Source organism: Bufo gargarizans, chromosome 6, assembly GCF_014858855.1.
Source record: "Bufo gargarizans isolate SCDJY-AF-19 chromosome 6, ASM1485885v1, whole genome shotgun sequence".
NCBI classification, from domain to species: domain Eukaryota; kingdom Metazoa; phylum Chordata; class Amphibia; order Anura; family Bufonidae; genus Bufo; species Bufo gargarizans.
In genome coordinates this window covers 195,418,880-195,439,194 of record NC_058085.1, presented here as the reverse complement: position 1 = coordinate 195,439,194, position 20,315 = coordinate 195,418,880, and the positions used below count along the sequence as shown (strand labels likewise).

The 20,315-nt window shown below is 39.4% G+C and overlaps 1 protein-coding gene across 1 annotated transcript in view; it reads right to left on the bottom strand.

Moving 5' to 3' along the window:
• Positions 1 to 485: 485 nt before the first annotated feature.
• The window catches only part of RASGEF1A (RasGEF domain family member 1A), a 47,746-nt gene continuing 27,916 nt past the window's right edge, over positions 486 to 20,315 (bottom strand). Inside the window, exons 3-13 of the mRNA XM_044299576.1 lie at positions 18,797 to 18,925; positions 13,838 to 13,975; positions 12,372 to 12,617; positions 12,172 to 12,246; positions 11,863 to 11,955; positions 8,840 to 8,942; positions 6,586 to 6,665; positions 5,524 to 5,715; positions 4,561 to 4,684; positions 3,502 to 3,574; positions 486 to 2,868 (exon numbers count right to left, since the gene is read on the bottom strand). Of these exons, the coding sequence (XP_044155511.1) occupies positions 2,844 to 2,868; positions 3,502 to 3,574; positions 4,561 to 4,684; positions 5,524 to 5,715; positions 6,586 to 6,665; positions 8,840 to 8,942; positions 11,863 to 11,955; positions 12,172 to 12,246; positions 12,372 to 12,617; positions 13,838 to 13,975; positions 18,797 to 18,925 (1,278 nt within the window). The 3' untranslated portion in view covers positions 486 to 2,843. The remainder of the gene's footprint in view (positions 2,869 to 3,501; positions 3,575 to 4,560; positions 4,685 to 5,523; positions 5,716 to 6,585; positions 6,666 to 8,839; positions 8,943 to 11,862; positions 11,956 to 12,171; positions 12,247 to 12,371; positions 12,618 to 13,837; positions 13,976 to 18,796; positions 18,926 to 20,315) is intronic.

The following is a 20,315-nucleotide window of genomic DNA, read 5'->3' as shown; positions in this document are numbered from 1 at the left end:
CACCCACCTCTGATTGACAGTTATTTTCTATATGAATCAGCAGCAGGTAGGAGAGCCATGAGCTCAAAAATATTCAGGACTCATCATTATGTACCGGAGATGTTCAATACAAAATTTTAGCAACATGGCTTTGGCAATTAAAGAAAGTGACCTAGCATTTTGCTGAGGGGATCTGTCACTAGTTTATGTTGTCCTTAGTTAGGATACCATAAAACTGGTGATGGATTCCCTTTAATGGAGTATAGGAATACCACCGTGTAGAAACTGTACTGTAACATTGAGTATAGGGTATAAGAAGCATTGCCTCATGCACAGAACCTGCATGGTGCCATATTACAGACCTGTGTGTTTGCTGGCTCTATGCATCACCATATTCTCCCCTAAGAGTAATATAACAATATAACTAATCAGTATGAGATAGCTGTATTTTAGATTTATACCTTGAGATTACTTCAAGTAGTAGGAAATGAAACCCCAAGACTCCATTTTCACTTTGAAGCAATTCTGCATTTATTTATGCAAGCACATTAGGTCAAACACAGAATACCCTGCTTCACGGTACATATTTGATTGAACAAGCGGATGAGAATAGAACAAAATAACCAAATAATACAGTTATGGACTGAGTAGGCCTGAGTGTAAAAGTTGTGCATTTGAAAAAAGCTTCAGTACTGAGAAATATAAGCCAAGGGATAACTACAAGGCTGAGTGTCCCACTATGACTGAGGCGTAGAAACCATCAATCCTGCATTACAGAAGCCCCCTACACAACACACTGTCCATTCGTCTTGTTGCATGAAATGGACTTTGTTTTAGGATGTGCCGTTTCCATGTCTCTTCGTAGTCCAGCAAGTGTTTGCATGCGGTCAGTTAGTGTAGTATGGAATACATTGTATGGTCAGATACAGTACTTACTAGTTCTAAAAAAAAGCAGCTAAAAGCAGTTACAAATACTTCAACCACAATGATGGCAAATGTGTCTGGTACTAAGAGTCTCAGCTCGAACATAGGTTACTTAGACTAAATGGGTTTTGCCAGATTACATCTCAGTGACTGCTGATCGGGTATCAAAGGGACACTTGAAGAAAAATGTGACAGAAAAAAAAAAAGATTTCTTCGACTTATAAACCAGTGAATGTTGTTCTGAGAGATAATGCAACATTTGGCTATAAATGAACTGCTCCTGAGCTACAGACAATAAATTGGCCATTTTTGGTGGCTAGATGTATCCGATGTATACCGTAGTGTGGAGGCACACTTTAAATAGTATTCTTAACCTGTAACTCCAGATGAGTATATGTATGTGCTATAGTAAAGGGGCTGTCCAGGACCTGAAAAAAAATGGGAATTGCTGGGCATGGTGTGTAAGTAAATAATAAATAAATAAATAAAAACCACCATCTGCTCTGGTTGGCCCATTCTTGCGATTCCTCTCCACCCACACTCCTTCTGGTTCGAGCCTGGCCAGATGTGTACCGTATTAACTCCCCTCACATCCCCACTGCTGGCCAATCAATGGCCTCGACAGTCACAAACTGTGCCTGCACATGTCACTGCTGAGGCCACTAGTGCAGCAGTGATATACGGGGAGTTGGTACGTTACACTTCCAGCCGACTCCTCTCAAAGCTCAAACACCATGCCTGGCCTTCCTCAAATTTTTCTAAGGCCTCTTTCACACGAACGATACAGATTTTGTTCGGATCTGTTCAGGAAAAAAATGATGGTTTTGCACGCAAGTGCAGTCAACAATCTACATCACTTAGCAATCATAAGTGAAAACTGCTTTGCATCAGGACTGCATCTGGATGTAGATATCTATATGTTTTTCACTGAAGCCCTATTCACTTCTACGGGACCAGGGCTGCGTTAAAAATGCTAAATATAGAACATACTGCAATTTTCATGTAAAGCAGAGATGATGCGTGAAAAACAATGCTCATGTACAAAGACCCATAGAAGTTAATGGACCAAGATTCACGCATTGCACCCGTATGGAAAATTGGCTCGTGTGAAAGGGGCCTAACAAAGTAGGAGATTTGCCTTGTTTGACCCTGCATTCCTGCATTGCTATGGTTTAGTGGTTTTGATATATATATATATATAATGTTTTTTTGGAAAGAATCATTATAAAGGCACCTTCATTGAATCTGACTAATATCAGACAAACATATATGGGTTATCAATGTGTCTGGTTGATGGTGTTTTTATCAATCTGCCTCTATAACTTCCTCCATATAAATACATTGACCGTTAAACCAAAGAGTCAGATAGCAGTAAACCTTTTAGAAACTCAAGTGCTCTAAAATGTGGCATGAATAGTTACTTATTTTAGCAACCAATAGTTTATGTGGGCAGACAAATGATCTATAGTGTTTTCCAGTGCCCATTAAAAACCCATAGATGTAGAAATACCATCAATTTGAGAAAGCAGGGCCCTGCCCTTGTGTAATAATAATAATAATAATAGTAGTAGTAGTAGTAGCATAAACGGGGCTAACCCTTATGTGAAAAAAGGCTTATAGAATGCATGTATAAATTCTGCATTTTAGGGGCCATTCCAGCAGCATAGGGTTCTTTATTCTTTACAATAAACAATAAAAGTAAGAAAACAGGTATCCCTTTCTGATTTATTTCTTCCATAAGTGCTTTAAGCATGAAATATATATATATTTATATTCATATACCAGTATTTTTTAGTCTTGTAAAAGATTATGTACAAAAATCAGCAGACCCCCAACCAGCGAGGACTGTCTTCCTGACCAAAACATTCTCCACAATACAACAAAAAACAAACATAAAAAACAAAATTCCTGTGTGCTTCAGGAGACCAAAGAACTGTCTCTCAGGCTCGGTTTAAAAGTGTTGACCTGTGTGGAGAGAAAAAAGAGTGAAAATGTAAGAACATTTGGACCACAGAATTAACAACTATATAGTAAGGCCCAAGTGACTTGATCAAAAAACATAATATAGCGAAAGGTCTATCTTTGGTTTCACTATAGTTGCCTTCATATGACATAGAACACTACTGATTGCCACTGCAATTTATCAACGGCTATATGCCAATTGGCATCCAAAACTTTTTACCTCCTCACTTTCAGATAGCAAGATTGGATGAGGGTTTAGAAGGCCCCGGTGTGGTCTCCCAACTCATGACAGATTTAACAAAATTTTCACCAGAAAATGCATAAAGGAAGATGCAAATCTACACCTTAAAAAAATGCACAACCATGGAGTATCCATCTGTTCTCTCCTATAACATCTAAGTCACTTACCCATAAAACAGTGGATACAGTTTTACATTATTTCGGAGAACAATCTTTGATATCAAATGATGAAATTGACACTTGAGTAACCAAGTTTATATTTAGACTTGACTGGATTTACCTATGGACACAATAGATCTGTGCCTATGGTAGACCTGGGGTTAAGGTGTCTGATGTAAGAAAGTACTGATGATACACTTCAACTTAGAGTCTCCTTGATGAAAGTGATGGTAATACCTGAGAGACTTCCAGCTGTCCTTTTCCATGTGATTATCTGGACCCTCGTTTTCAAAGGAAGCCACAAAGAGAGCTGCAAAAGTATAAAGAACCTGTTTTACTAATCAGTTAAAAATCTTCCATTTATTGATATGTAAAGAGAGACTTAGTGGGACATTTATTAGGACCAGCATTTTATATTAATTTCTCTTCTGCTTGCTTTAGATACACCGCAATTATTAAGAGGCACATGTCTCTAAGTATTTGTGGCACATCTATGCAGGTCCATACGACAAAGTGGAGATCTAGACCAGAAAGGGAGCTCATGTTGATCTAGGCCAGTTTCTTGGCGTAGATTATAATACTGTACATGTAATGGACCACCTACTCCAGCCACTCGCCACTTTGAAAGCTAGCAAATTTTGCAAAATGCCAATATGCGCCAAAGTTTGCAACTTTTTGGTGCCACTTTTCTGGCACAAAGGGGATAATAAATGTTCTCGTTGGAGGAGACTGGGACAAATACACTATCAGTTCTCAAATATTCTGTTTCTTCTTCGCCTTTATCCATAACAACATAATAAAATGCAGAGAACCTACAAAAATTTAAGCTCATGGGTACCAATACAAAAATATACTTTATTGAATTACAATTGTACATACATACATTTTTTGAGACCTTATGCATATATTGCTGTAATATATAAGACTGGGCCACACGATATATGTTTACAAAGTGCTGTTTATTATAATACAATATGCAGCCAGTGTCCCACTGGGATGGTGTTCTTCTTTGCTGCTACCTTTTTTAATTACAACGTCTTTTATGTATGTACAATTGTAATTCAATAAAGTATATTTTTGTTTTGGAACCCGTGAGCTTAAATTTTTGTAGGTTCTGTGTTTTGTTGTAGGAGCTGGTACTCTTATATTTTTTCAATTTGCTGGCCCCCTGAATTTGCCGCAATATGTATTGCATATACTAACTGTAGTTTCGGCATGTGGCCAGCGTTGGTCTTGCGTTTATATAATAAAATGCAGGCTGAATACCTAGTATGTCTAATGTTTAGGCACACTTACCTTCTTCTGTGTAAATTGGAGATGTTAGAAGGTAGGACTGAATTTTCTTATCCTTTTCAAATGGACATTCTATCTGCTTCCAGGTTAGGAAATCGTGAATTTGTCTGGAAATCTCCACAAACTTCTACAAAAATAAATATGCACTGTAAAAGCAGAACAGAAATACTCTGCAGTGCTAGTCTAGCAAACTATTTTGGGAATCATCCTCGGATGCCATATCAAATTAAATGGAACCTGTCACCGGGATTTGGTATATAGAGCTGAGGCCATGGGTTGCTAGATGGCCACTAGCACATCTGCAATACCCAGTCCCCATAGCTCTGTGTGCTTTTATTGTGTAAAAAATAAAAATATTTGATAGATATACAAATTACCCTGAGATGAGTCAGAGCTTGAAAATATGACTCTTCTCTGGTCACACATGTAAGATATGACTCTTATGGTAATTTGCATAAAAGGCGGGAAGTACAAAAATGCATAATACTTATGGCATTCATCTGCAAATGAAATTAAAAGTGTAATTTATATGTTTAGGGTAACACAATGAACATTTAGAAACGCTCAGTGAGGGTAGCATAGTAGAGGTGACAGGTTCCCGTTACGTCAGAACCAATCCGGTCATTGCCCCTTAATGTTAACACTCGTTATTAAATCATTTTAATTTTAATTGGGTTGTAATAGATTAACTGATTTATTTTTTATTGAGAATTCAAGGGATCTAGCCAACATGCCCAGCTATTTGTAGGTGCTTACGTAAAGTTATGTACTACTGTAAACCACCAGTAGAGGGAGCAAGAATCCTACAAAGACTCCATGGCCCAGCTTCAGTAAACTGTGGCTGGTCTGTATTATTTTGTAATATATTGAACCCCTTAGTAATCCTGGACCACATGTACTGTTTCTTGTTCATCTGTTAGCATGTGTTATACAGCACTGTATGCAATACTGAGCTACTGGGTTTACCTTAAAATGAATGTGTCCATTTGGTAATCGATTGGGGTGCATCTTATGAAGGAAGAAAATATCTTTGATAAACAGGTTGAACACAGGGATAACTATTTTCTCCCGGCTGCTGTTGGCACTCTGGGATCTTTGTGCTGCTCCTTGAAGTGCCGTGCGGTAATTGCAGAAGTTGCTGGATGGGTCCATATGGTGCTGCAAGGAATGTGTAAAACCAGTTTAGCAATGTCTTCCTGTTTTTCTCTGGTCATATCACAGTTTTAAGTGTGTTTTCCTTAATGTTCACAGCTTCTCATTCAGTGATGTTTGCTGTGTTAACTGCAGATGGTGCTATAACTAGGTTCTAACGATTAAGCTACATATATTGGTGATGCATAGGGGCATAGGTTAAAAGTCACCATCTATTAAGAACCATTAATGCTGGAAAGATCAAGGGTTACATTATTACAGCTGTACACAATGCTGGTCAATCATTCAGCTGGAAACCAAAATCCTGCTTGAATTTATCCTCTCATAATACTTTTGATTTCGGCACATTATATTGTATCAGCCAAACCAGAGACCCTTCCAAAACAAAGAGCGACACATCTTTAGACAGGCGATTCTGGGTTTCTTATAATTCATTTGGCAAATCCTATAGTACTTGGTGCTGACACTAGGTCTTCTTATTGTTAAAAAAAAATCCATATAAACAGACATAGAATTAAGAGGGAAAACTTTCTGGGTGATGGGAGGTATAAACTGCCCCATATGAGGTAGCAGGGGTGACAATGATAGCTGTCAGCTATTTCCTGTGCCTCAAAGCTGAACGTAGTCAAGCATTCATTTTTGGTCACATTTTTGGTACACTTTAAAGTGTACCTGAGTTGTAAAAAAATAAAAAAGTTTGCATAATGGCTCTGCTACTTTGTACAAACATAACTGTGAAGGAACAGTTATCTTTGGGCTTCTCTAAAGTCTTTTTTCATAAAAGTTATTCCCTGTTTCAGCCGCATATCTAGATGCATTTCATTCAGAAGCAGGGCGCATAGAACATATTATCTAAATCAATATACTAATACTAACCTCCAAGACATCAAACTTGGCTGTTTTGACTTTTGACCATGTCTTCTTTAGCCGTGCCACAGGACTGAGGTTCATCCCAGCTGCAAAAGACCACAAATTATTTCACTTTATGGTAATATTATATAAGCAGAAAATCTAACCTATTAAATAGATAGAGCAGAATGAAAAAAGAAAAAAGTTAGAAAACATTACTTAAACTAAACTACTAAAGCTTGAAACACAGTAATGTTAAGGCCGCTGCTAGGCTGGATGAACTTACTGTATGTCAGTTATGCCTGGTCAGTTGTTTTTTTAAAGAGCCAGAGATACAGATGATACAGAGATACAGATGATACAGATACAGATGATACAGAGATACAGATGTAGCCAAGCTAAAATTGACTCTGATAACTAGGAATGAGCAAATCGACTTCAGATGAAACAAAGAGTTAGATAACTTTTTTGTGCTATTTTTTTTACTTAAAGGGCTTCTGTCACCCCACTAAAGTAATTTTTCATGTTTTGGCTACTTAAAATCCTTATACTGCGATTTATCAATATATAATGCTCTTACTCTTTTTCGTTCAGTAGTTTCTTCAAAAAACGCACTTTTATAATATGTAAATTGCCTCTCTACCAGCAAGTAGGGCGGCTACTTGCTGGTAGTAGCCGCATCCTCCCTTCAAATAAATGCCCCCTCCTCCTGCTGATTGATAGGGCCAGCGTCCGCTCTCGTTCTCTGGCTAGCCCTGTCTGCCTTCTAAATCTCGCGCCTGCGCCACACCGGTCTTCAGTCGGTGCAGGCACACTGAGAGGAGGATGCTCGCTCGGCCGCTCCATCCTCAATGCGCTTGCGCCGATGACGTCACATCTACACCCGGCACAGGCGCATTAAGGATGGAGCGGCCGAGCGAGCGTCCTCCTCTCAGTGCGCCTGCGCCGACTGAAGACCGGTGCGGCGCAGGCACGAGATTTAGAAGGCAGACAGGGCTAGCCAGAGAACGAGAGCGGATGCTGGCCCTGTCAATCAGCAGGAGGAGGGGGCGTTTATTTGAAAGGAGGATGCGGCTGCTACCATCAAGTAGCCGCCCTACTTTCTGGTAGAGAGGTAATTTACATATTATAAAAGTGTGTTTTTTTAAGAAACTACTGAACGAAAAAGAGTAAGAGGACTATATATTGATAAATCGCTCATTGATAAATGAAAAATTACTTTAGTGGGGTGACAGAAGCCCTTTAAGCGTTAACCATCAAGTTTAGCTAGGCTCCATCTATAACTGATATATATGTGTATGTGCACAGATCTAGCATCTATAAACTGATATTGCAGGACAGAAAAATGCTGCATGCGTCGTTTTTCTATTCGGCACTATTTTACACCTAGCATGACAAGTGATGTGCTGAACGTATGCAAATGATCCCATAGAATTATGGAATCAGTTCTAACTACAGTTTCCCTCCTGCTTTTCTGTACGACGACAGATAGAAACTGAGCTGAATCACCAGAGATATGTGAGGCAGGCCTACATTGTACTGTACTTCAATTAAGAGGCCACTAGGAGAATTTTTTTTTTTTTTTTTATGTTCAAGTTTTATGTTGAGGTAAAAGGTATATATTTTTACAGGTTAGGGGAAAGCATAAAATAAAGGTGTCTGGAACTTTATGCCCCTTAATCCTATCTGTTACAAGAGAGAACGGTGGTGAAGGTGATGACTATAGATGAGCGAATTTCAGGTTATGAAATTCGTTCACGCTTCGATTACTGGTAAAAGGTGAATTGCGTTATGGATTCCGTTACCACGGACCATAACGCAATTCTAAGATGGAATGCATAATGGAATGCCTTTAGAGACATTCCGTTATTCATTCCGTCATAATAGAAGTCTATGGGCTGCAAAACGAGGGGAGTCCTCTCCTGCATAACAGAAACAGGATAGATCTGTTTTGCAGCCCATAGACTTCTATTATGACGGAATGAATAACGGAATGCGTCTAAAGGCATTCCATCATAGAATTGTGTTATGGTCCGTGGTAACAAAATCCATAACGCAATTCACCTTTTACCAGTAAACGAAGCGTGAACGAATTTCAAAATATGAAATTCGCTCATCTCTAATGATGACCATCAGGACTTTTCCCTTACATTCCATCTTTGACATAACATGGGTAAGTGGGAGTAGAGTCTTGGTTTAAACCACAAAGGGAAAGGGGGATTTAGCCAATGTGGGCTTGAACATTCATTACATAACTCGAGACAACCCGCAAGCAACTTACAAATTATGGCCATCATAGAGTTGAAATTGCCAATGTTGAAACATTCCCGTGCAACATCTATGAAGAACTCCATCACTCTTGTTCTCTGCTTCTTTTTTACAACCTATGAGAGATACAATTCATCAAATATGGTTACTGGAAATATTAATATATATATATATATATATATATATATATATATTTACTGTTTGTAAATTATATATTAAGACATTACCAAAGTAGAGATTACTGATTTTTATTGGCAGTGATACCTCCTAATGAATATATTCGACTCTATTTGACAACAATATCTATGTCTACTTATCAAGGAAACCCTATAAATTCAAGTCTGATGACTGATATGAGTGGAGTAACTTGAAGTTCCTGGGCTCTTGTACAAAATCTAGACCAGGACCCCCACTATATATCATTAACAATACTGGTGTCTTCTCAGAGATCAAAGGGGCCTTTGGGCCCCCTCTGGTACCAGGTGCAATTGTTGCTTCTGCATATCCCATAGGTGCAAGCAACAGGAAATATTGCTTTTAATTTAGTCATTGAACTTAAAAAGGACCTTTTATCAGTTTAGCCCTAGTCTAATTATGGTCTTACCTTATAAGGCGGCCCCCACTGATGCCATGGCACTTTTTTTTGTGTTTTTTTTGTTACAAAGGCTTAGCTCCTCCCTGGCTAAGAGCGGTGCGCTCTGATTGGATGCACTCACAGCCAGGGAGAAGAGAACCGCCCCCAGCAAAACTGCGAGTCACCGCCTTGTACAATGATGGTGAACCTATGGCACGGGTGCCAGAAGCGGCTCTCAGAGCCCTCTCTGTGGGCACCCGCACTCTGGAAAAAGTCTATAGTGTACAATATGCCTTAGACTTTCCCTGCTATTCATCAGCGCAGGCGCACTATGAACAGCACAGGCAGCACACCGAATGTAGGCAGGCTATTATAGCTAAATAATAAAGTACATAGAGGATATACTATATTGGACTATAGTATTCAGGTTAAATTGCTTTGTTGGCACTTTGCAATAAATAAGTGGGTTTTGGGTTGCAGTTTGGGCACTCTGCCTTTAAAAGGTTCCCCATCACTGGCCTAGTATAACCGAGTTGGCTCATTATAATATAAGGCGCCAAAATCAACGAGGCCAACAGTGGATGAACGGGTGGGGGTCTTTGGGAAAAAAAAAGGTGTCATGGAATCAGTGTGGGCCGCCCTATAAGGTAAGACCATAATTAGACTGGGCCTAAACTGATGAAAGGTCCTCTTTATTCAGCATGTAAACATTTTCAATAAAATATAGTCATCTAAAGAGTCAGGAATTATGATCCTGTTCAGTGACACATTTTGTCAGCTCATTTTCTGGCTATTATTTTAGTGTTCATCAGCACTGTAAAAGTAAGTGTTAATCCGGAGAGTTGGGTGGAGAACAAGAAGATGATGACCTCACTCCTGCCAAAATTACTATTTGCAATGATGTATACATTGTTTTAAAGATGAATCTTGAAAATCCAGAGATAACTAAATATGACTTATATATCCTGCCGAATACAATACATATGGTTATAACTGCTTTCTCATTATGCATTGTAGACAGAAATCTACTCTACTAGTAGTATGGTGAAAGATTCCTCAATCGAATGTCTTTGAACCAGCTGCTTACAATATGATTATTAAGGGTATGGCCACACGGTCAGGTTTCCTGATGCAGTTTTGGAAGCCAGATTCAGGAGTGAATTAAAAAAGAGGAAATGTAATATCTGCCCTTAATACTTTCTTTGCTTTTATAATCCACTCCTGATTTTGGCTTCCAAAACAGCATCAGTAAACGTGGCCATGTGGTCCTACCACTAGAGAATCTTGCATTGTGTCACTGTTACACATCATCAGTAAAATAATGTGTGCCTTCTACCAAATCTTATGTGTGCTTTTTATCATTCCAAGCAAAATTTACAGAAGGTCTTGGTTGGCAAGTACAAAATGTAGGTTAAATACAGATACAGAAAACAGTGGTTAAAGTGTCAAAAATGGTGACTAGCTCACTGTTAGGTTTTCTAAGAATATGATATCTATATTTAAAAAGAAGGTAAAGTGCAAAGCTCTAAACCACGAGACTACAGTCCTGCTTGTATTAGCATGAAACAGGAAGCTTGTAGCTACAACATTAGCTCAGGATTAATTTTGAAGTCCTACGAGAGAAACGTTCTTTGCGCAAGTAATACAGAACTTGAGTGTGATATCGCATCAAGTTTGCAAATATGAGGATTGTAGCATCTGCATATACTGTATACACAAGAGAGAAGATATGTTCCAACTGGCCATGCCTCTAGTCATCTGAAAATACGTAGGGTCAGCTGAACTTCAATCTTCTGATAAATGGTCACACATTATCCAGGTATCATGAACTATTCATAGTGGCTTCTATTATAACATATGATGCTTGTCAACTGATTACCACTAAAGGTGGCATACACACAGATGATTGTCAGGCCACCCTGCTGATTTCAGTGACAGCAGCGGACTGTCTAATTTGTACGGAAGTGACCTGATTGTGTTGGGAAAAAGAAGTGTGAGGGTATGTTGACATATAGGTTTTTAGCGTTTGAACTTTTGCAAATTCTTTTTGCAGTAGAAATGTTATTTGAATGTCTATGGAAAATATGGAATGCAGGACACACAAGCACTTTTTTGTTCCTGGTATTTTTTGTGGCACCTCTTGGCATTTATACATTACCTTCTCTGTAAGAGAAAAATGCCATGAAGAAGATACTAGTAGACACACTATGCACTCCTAACATGCAAACTTGCTCGGCTGTTCTTCCAACTCCCATGGGGTGAATGGAGCACTCTGGGAGTTGTAGTTTCAGAACACCTGGAGTGCCGGAGGTTGCTGATCCCTGATCTATAGGATTAGTATATTTGTCCCACTGTGTTTGTGGATTGATTTCTCCACAGTAAAAGAAGGCAATGGCACTCACAAAGAATAGATGAAATCTTCTGTAGTATCATGGTGAACTGTAATTGTTCTCAGAACTCACCTTGCATATCTCTGTAGCCACCAGCATACTGAGGCAGTTAAACCAGTTATCATAGGCCTCTAGGTTATAGGTCTTGGTGACATCACTTCGGCACTGAGGAATAGTAGAATACAGAATATTGTAAGAGTGAAGAATACATGGGGGATGTTTTAAGGAAATATTGGTACTGGTGATCTAACTTCAAAGTAAGAATAAGTGGCCACCGGTATACAGTTAGATTGAATAAATGTGAAGTATCACGTACTGTGCATGCTTGACATATGATATTAGCCCCAGTCTATAGTCTAGATACACAATCTGCAAGCCTACCTTATGGTTATCCAGAGAGTCCATGTGACTGATTATCTGCATTAGATCTTCAGGGTAGATGTTTCCTAGACGCTCCTGTTAAAGGACAAACAGGTATCAAGATATCAATCTTCATTTCTAATTTTGTACTTATAAGGGTGAATACACGTTGCATAGCTTTACATGATGTTATATGTTAATTTATTTAGCAAGATACTCACTAATTCGATTGTCGTGAGCTGCTGAGCAAAGACTAGTGGGTCTCCACACACACTCAGGATATCTTTTTGTGCAGACTGCGGCTTGGCTTTGAGAATTGTCCCTTTGTCCATAACTGGTTGTCGGATTTTCTCTCGAATTTCCTGATATTGGCCCCTTGTGGAAAGAACTAGCAGCACGTTCTGGGTCATCTGGCTAATACTCTTCTTGATTGTACCATTTCCTAAAAAGGGAATTAAGAAAAATATCTGTATTTAAACTGTAGAAATATGCAAATTATGATGAACCTACTGATTGTGTAATTTATAACCATATAGAATGAATATTGCTTCTGATTAAAATAAATCATGTATTATATGCAGAGGTGGATTTGACATTTCTGTTTCCCAAGCACAGTTTTGTTGGGGCCATCCTGCCACACTCTAAGCTCCACCCAGTAGCACTGCTAAACTCCACCCAATCACACCGCTAATTTGGTGACCCTTTACAAGCTGCCCTACAGCATAATGCCCCCTAAGGTGCTCCTCACAGAGTATGAGACCTTTATATCTGCCCCTCACATTGTATAATGCCTCTGATGTGTCCCACACCTCAGCATGGTGAACCTTATGCCCCCAACACAATTTTGTGCCCTTTTATGTTCTCCAACACAATATGTGTTTTTTCCCAGCTTCCTTACATTTTACAGCTGCTTGCTTTGGAGTAGAGGCAGAGGGACACTTTGGGTCAAGGGACTCTTCTAAAAAGTAGGGATTTTCATAAATGGAGAACCTTTTTAACCCGACTTTAGACATGAGATTGCTGTTGCCAAACACTACAATTTCAGGGTAACTAACTATTTTCTTAAAGAGAACACTAAGAAGAATCATTTTTACAAATGGTTATATGGACTAGAGACTATTAGTTCCAACATATCAGGTATAGGTTGCCTGTCTTTGCACTGAATACAACTCAAGGTAATGGAAAACTATCTAAAATGTCCCATAAGCATATTGTTTGGTGAATTGCAGAAATGAGCTTCTGAATATAAATGATTGCATTGTGTATGAGTAGCCTGTGTGCATTATGCTTCGTGGCTGGAGCACTAGAAGGGGCAGATGGTACAATGATGATGTCCAGAGAGAGCCCTCTGTCTATGTGAGCCCCAGAGCTGATAACAAAAGCCTTTTTCTTATTGCTTGGCTCATGCAGGCAGCAGGAAGAGCGGATGATAAATGAAATGAAGACTAATTGCGTGAAATTATCTTTCTTCATCTGAAACCACGCAATGCTTTCATTTCTCAGCTAACCCACCACAGGCCATCTTTTCTGTTTTAGATTATCACCATTAAAAACAATTAAGTAGATTAACCCTCTCAATGATTCTTATAACAAACCATGTCGAGAAATAAGAATGTCACTGATATAATTATCAGGTTGGAAAGAATATCCTAAAATAACACTTGTCTTATCACCTTGTGCTTCTCACCTCATCACATTGTGTGATCCTCTGTGCAATCTCCTTTAGCTCCTTCCTGGCCCTTTCATCCTGGAAGTCGAAAGGAAACGTCTCAGTCCATTCCCTCAGTAGCTGGATGATCTTAGCAGCAAAAGACTTGAGTTTAGCCTAAATGAAGATAAATCACAGATAGGTATTTTATACAATATACAGTACCGTAGGTGACATGCATTGTACTATTGCATATAGCGAAAGAGATGGTTTGGATTGACCCACAGGTGGATCCTCCATTGGGATCAAGTTCTGACTTAATAATATGGGCCACCCACAACAGGACCCTTAAGATTATGACACTAGAAAGTAGGACTACTGTACATTTACATGTGTAATTACCCAGAGTGGGCATTACCACCTCCTTTGTACCCCCACTATATTGGTTGGTGCATCCTGCACCATTTCTGATATTTAATGTCACTTCCTGCAATGTGTGCATATGAATTTCCTTTCCTAAACTAAGTTCCAGCAGAAGAGGAAAAGTTCCTATTTACTCCTGCTAGCATAGCAGTGCTGAGATTGTTGCAGAGAAGCGTTTGCCTGCCATTTAAGCCAATATCTGCTGATGACCAAGATAAAGTTTGGAAACTGTTTGGATTACCATTTATGCCAAGTGAAGCTGTGTTCAACGTTACTACAAGTCTGGACTCTATTTATTCTACTTATTCATCATCCCAGTTCAACTACCCTTTTTGCACTGCTTCTGACCACTTCACATCTGGGATCCAAGGATATCCAGGTAGGAGCACCGTGACACGTATATATAACATCTACAGAGACATGGTTTCGTAGAAACCTCCTAAGGAGCAAGGGATACCCCAGAATCCCTGCTAGTGGGCCCGTTGCACATGGAGTTTGTGTTCTACCTCTATTAGCATTGGCTTCCTACAGTGGTTACCTATAAAAATTGGCCCTGAATACTGATAACACTAAATTCCTGTTATAAAACTCAAAAAGCAAAACCAGTGGCATCAAATGAATAATGTATGACATTGTCTGTCAGGAAAGCAATGGCCTTTATTTATGATACCCCCATGCCAGTTGTCTGGCATGAAAAAGTAGCAACATTTTTCAGAAGGCCCCACTTGTACAGAAATTTTAATTTCTGAAATCATAAAATGTGAAATTTAGGCCAGAAATCGGCTAGGAATCTAAAATCTACGTTGACTGCCTGGTGGTATATCTTTTACTTCTGGTGCACAGATCTGCTGGGCTGTGCTACAATTGGTCAGAGCTGTGAACCTGACACCAGAGGGTCAGAGATTAAAGGGATTCTGTTAGGTTTTATGTTACCCTAATGTCTAGGTCCTAACAGCTCCAGGGCCTGATATTCAGGAGCTCATGGCTCTCACTGCTCCTACTGCCACAGATGGACAGTTTTTTTTCCTACTGCCTGGAGCTCATGAATATTCAAGACTGTGCATGTGCTGGAGCTGTTCAATACATGATTTAAGCAATACGGCTAGGTCAATTAAAGAGACCCAGATTTTGCTAAGTGGATGTGTCACTAGGTTATGCTGCCCTTAGTTAGAACAGCCTAAAAATGGTGATAGATTCCCTACATTTCTTAATTAATGTCCACCGGTGTCTCTGTTATTTGCCTGTTTTACCATATATCCATGTTATCAGTAACAAGGCACACTAGTCAGTATTAATTAATATCTGTTATAAATAAAGGAGATGGAACATACTAGCATACATACACCACGGTATAATAAGGTGCCTTGTCCTCTTAGGTTTATAATATCCTTCGGAAGTGGTGCTCATCATACCCCTGTGACACACAAGGGATAGAAGTGTTGCGGGTGCACAGTGATATGCATGATCATCCAATATACAGCAACATAGGGATTGAGCTGTCACCCACTAATGGTGATGCTAGTGCTTGGTAATTGTAGGATTGATTAGTAGAGAATCCATTTCCCCTGGAGTTTCCCTTCAGTCAGCCAACAAATAGAGAAGAGGAGAATATATGTAAAAGCAGTCAGTGTACGGGTAACCTGCACTACTCAAGTAGATGAGGCAGAATAAAGGAAGTGGTGTGTAGGCTTCTATACAAGTAGAAGGTTTGCGGTGCTTCCTGTGGAACAGCACTTGTCACACTACGTAAGCAGACTGCTTCCCACTGGGCACCCCCTCAACTCTCCTACCACCTATATGTCACAAAAGTCCTAATCACAGGGGCGTATGGGAAATCCACAATCAGCTTTCACTTCTACAGGCTGGAAACCACCAAGAAACCTTCTCTATGAGCTGTGTAAAAGGACATATGACGGGTGTGAACAAGAGTGGGCTGCTGCTGTCCAGTCGATGTGTCTGACATGAATCGTGGGGATGCAGTGTCTGTACAGTGCAGTGTACTAGCCTAGTGCTTGTACAATGCACCATCAGCACCCATTTACTCCGGCACAGTCACAGATATTTCAGGGCTCCATAGCAAGGTCCAAAGTGACATTTCTGATGAATTTAGTATTTTTAATTTATTTCCAGAGAAATCTTTTTTTTTTAAAAATGTTGCGCTTCGCCCACTTTTCCTGACTTCTATGTCGGAAAAATTAGGAACAAGCTCCTTATAAATATGGCATTGATTCTGAACACCATATTTCTCAATGTACGTATACCAGACAGGAATGAATAAACTGAAAAATCTCCCTTCACACTATAGTATAAAATGAAGTATGTGCATCACTCTATGGGCCGCCCTGTGCACCCTGGTTTATGAATAAAATGCCAGCACTACTGTGTAGACTAGAACTCAAGTGATGCAATATTAAGTAATAACATAATAATTCTGAATTATATGCAATTCAAAATCTATTGAAAGCTGGGGGACAACCAGTATCAGAACTGTCATCGGGATCAACCCTATTAAACCAGGCATATTGTTTGGTAGTGTTGATTCTGCTGATTAAAATGATACCTTGTGATATCTTTTAAAATTGGTTGAGGCCTTCATCAGTGCACTGAGGGGTGGAGCCTAACCTCTCAGTGCACCTCAGGCTCCTCAGTTTTCCAGTGCTGGCCACGCCTCCCTTGGTGCAATGAAGCCCTCATTTGCATAAAGAGTTAAAGTATTTTTTCAGACAGCAATTTTCAAAAGACAGTGCCTAGTTTAAAAGGGTTGATCCTGCTGACAAGTGCTCTTTAAGTGATTGTTACCAAGTATATTGTATATATAAAGAAAGCAAGATTAATTTATCAAAATATATAACACAAAAGAGGACAACTCAATTACTAATATTTCCAGGTTTTATTTTTGGTGGAGAATGTTCTTTCTGAGAATGAGGAGGACAAAGGAAGAATCATGGAGATCTGCCCCTGAATCCTTACCACCAATAACTTCTGTATATAAGCTCAGCTATATGTGTGCTCGCAGTGTCGGACTGGGGTACCTAGGGCCCACCAGCAAAATTTATTTTGGGGTCCCACCATACGGATACATTCAAAAATAATAAATAATCTAACACGTTTTTTATATGAACATAGGCTGGTTGAGGTGCTGTACATTGAATATATGTATGAAATCCAGTAAGTCTACTGTGTTATATGCCATTTGTGCAGGGGGTGGGAGACTAGGGGCCCACTTTGCTCAGGGGCCCACCGGGGGATTCCCCTGTACCCCTGTGGGCCAGTCCGAGCCTGTGTGCTCGACTTCCCCTGTCTGTGACAGGAAGTGGAATCCATATGGCTACTTTTTCTGTCACCTGGTTATTCACCCTCTCCTAGGTCTTCCTGTCGGGGACATAATGTATCTTTCCCCTCCTCTTACTGTGCAAGGCAAGAAGCAGCTTTATTGTCCAGCCTGTCACCTGAGCAGGAAATCTGCTTTAAAGGAGGCATCATCTGACTGTTATTCCCATACGTAATTGACATGTGCAGTCATATTGCTTCCAATTTTTTTATGTGTATGGCCAACTTAAGCCCTTCAAGGCCAAGCCAGCTTTCACCATTTTGCAAATCTGACATGTGGTAATAAATCTGGAATGCTTTTACTTATCCAAGGGAGGCTGTTTTCTCGTGACATATTGTACTTCATGTTAGTGGTAAATTTTAGTCAAAATGTTTTACTTTTATTTATTTAAAAAATCCCATATTTACGGAAAATTTCAAAGAAATTCACAATTTTTTAAATTTCAATTTTTCTGATTTTAATACGGATAGTGATACCTCATAAAATATTTATTACTTAACATTCCCCATGTGTCTACTTTATTTTGGCATCATTTTGTAAATGTAATTTTATTTTTTTGGACGTTAGAAGGCTTTGAATTTTAGAAGCAATTTTTAATTTTTAAGAAAATTTCCAAACCCACTTTTTTAAGTACTAATTCAATTGCAAAGTCATTTTCTGGCGTTTACATAGTAGAAATCACCCATAAATGACCCCATTTTAGAACCTACTCCACTCAAATTATTCCAAACTGATTTTACATGCTTTGTTAACCCTTTAGTTGTTCCATAAGAATTAAAGGAAAATGAATTCTCTCCCCATCTTCCAGTCTGTATGCTGTTTACATCTGGCCAATGACTGGCTTCAGAGGTGATGTGCTGCTTGTGGCCATCATCATCGCTGAAGCAAGAGTCTGATGGCCAGGAGCCTCTGCCCTCTAGAGTTACATCAACATTTCAGTAGACTATATCTGCACTGCTAGATAACACATAACATGGATGCTATAGAATGTTGTCACCTAACTTCTGATGTCCTAAACTTGTTAAAAACATTTTTTACCAGAAAACTTTTAGGACTACATGACATTGGACTGCATTTTACTAGCTAATGATAAGTAATAGACTGTAGAATGCATTTTAGTTCTTGAATAGAAAGTGCTAGGTGTTGATTGCTCTAATTTTGCCAGTGTGACCCGGTGTCCATGAAGACTAATGGTCCCTCAAGGATGGTGTAGACCTGCTAAGAGACTCATCAAGCCTCCTTACCTTGTCAGCCTCTGTTCCGGCTTCCAGCTGTTGTTTCTGTTTGATGCAGATCTGTCCCACTTTTGCTAGAATCTCATGGGGGTGGATGAAAACACGTGCACTCAGCAGGAAGGTGAAGATGTAGGTTCTCTGCAGGGAGGAAGCACAGGTTTCAATATATAAATCCAGCTCTGCTCATAGTGATTATCCTGATAAATGATATACCGTAGATACCTGGATCTTTGAGTTGAAAAAGAGCATATCTAATTCAGTTACTGTAATGATTGGTAAGCCAATTACAGGTGAAAACCCATCTCTTCAGCTGTGCTAAGCATAGCAGACCATGTACAGTATGACCGGATGCTTAGTGTTCGTCCCTCATAGTGATCATCATGCAGCCAGCTGTTCGATCATACTATAATGCAGAACTCAGGGTAGTTATAAGCTCAGATAATCAGAAACCATGACGTCTGTTACAAAATAGGACAATTTCAGAAATCTTTCTGGTCATCTACAAAAGACAGTTGGACTCTCCTTCAGGAAACGTTTGCTCCTGTCTGTAAATATAGGTCTTTAAGCTGTCCTCTTGGTAAAAATTCTGTGGAGTTTTTGTGGTCATATACATGGATGCTATAGCACATTGTCACCTAACCCCTGATGTCCTAAAGAGCAAATCAATCTAATTAGCATTATAGAGTGACATATACTGTACCTCCTAAGCAGAAACTTTGAATAACTAAACATAACTTATAACTAGGAATGTTCTAGACAGAACTAGGGAAACTGGGTAACAGCCCCTGTAAGACCTACAATAGTGACCATATATAGGTTCACCTAAGAGGACAATTCAAGGACAGATACTAATGATGGAAGACATGCCGCATCACTAAGAATAGAAAACTGTGGAGAAACGTGCAAATCTCTGTATTTTGCTGATTGAAATTTTTGAAAAGTAGCCAATTAGATTATTTCTGCAGCCTAGAGGGAAGCTGTGCCAATCATACCATCCTGCTTCTGACTTTTGATAAAAGGTAGAGTGAAGGAGTTGGGAGAAATGATAATGTTTGCGTTGCACCTGTAACCTGCCTTGGGGACTGTGTGTGGGATAACAGCTATGCTGGCATGAAGTAACACTTCTGTCTGCTCGGCTTCTCTCTGAATTTGTCTTGGCTCCTCACCGCAGTGCCTGTTTGCTTCCAGTTTGTTTGCTTTAAAATGCCTTTTTCCCACAGTCAGCGTAACAAACCCTGGCTGCGTTTTCTCCCCTGTGACTTGGATGGGTTTTCTCACTGCTGAGGGCTGGTCTACGCATTCAACAAAGAAGTAGCTTTTAATTCACAATGCTATTTCATAATTTATCTGGCCTTTTACTGTAGCATTATGGCATAAGCGTGACTAATAAGAGCCATAATAGTTCATATAGGGGGAGTCGTCAGACACAGAACTGCATATTTGTCATTATTATGCAGGGTTAAATCCCTCTAGCGTCTTCTCTTCTACATCTCTGTGTCAGTCTTAAATTTGTTTTTTAGAATTCTAC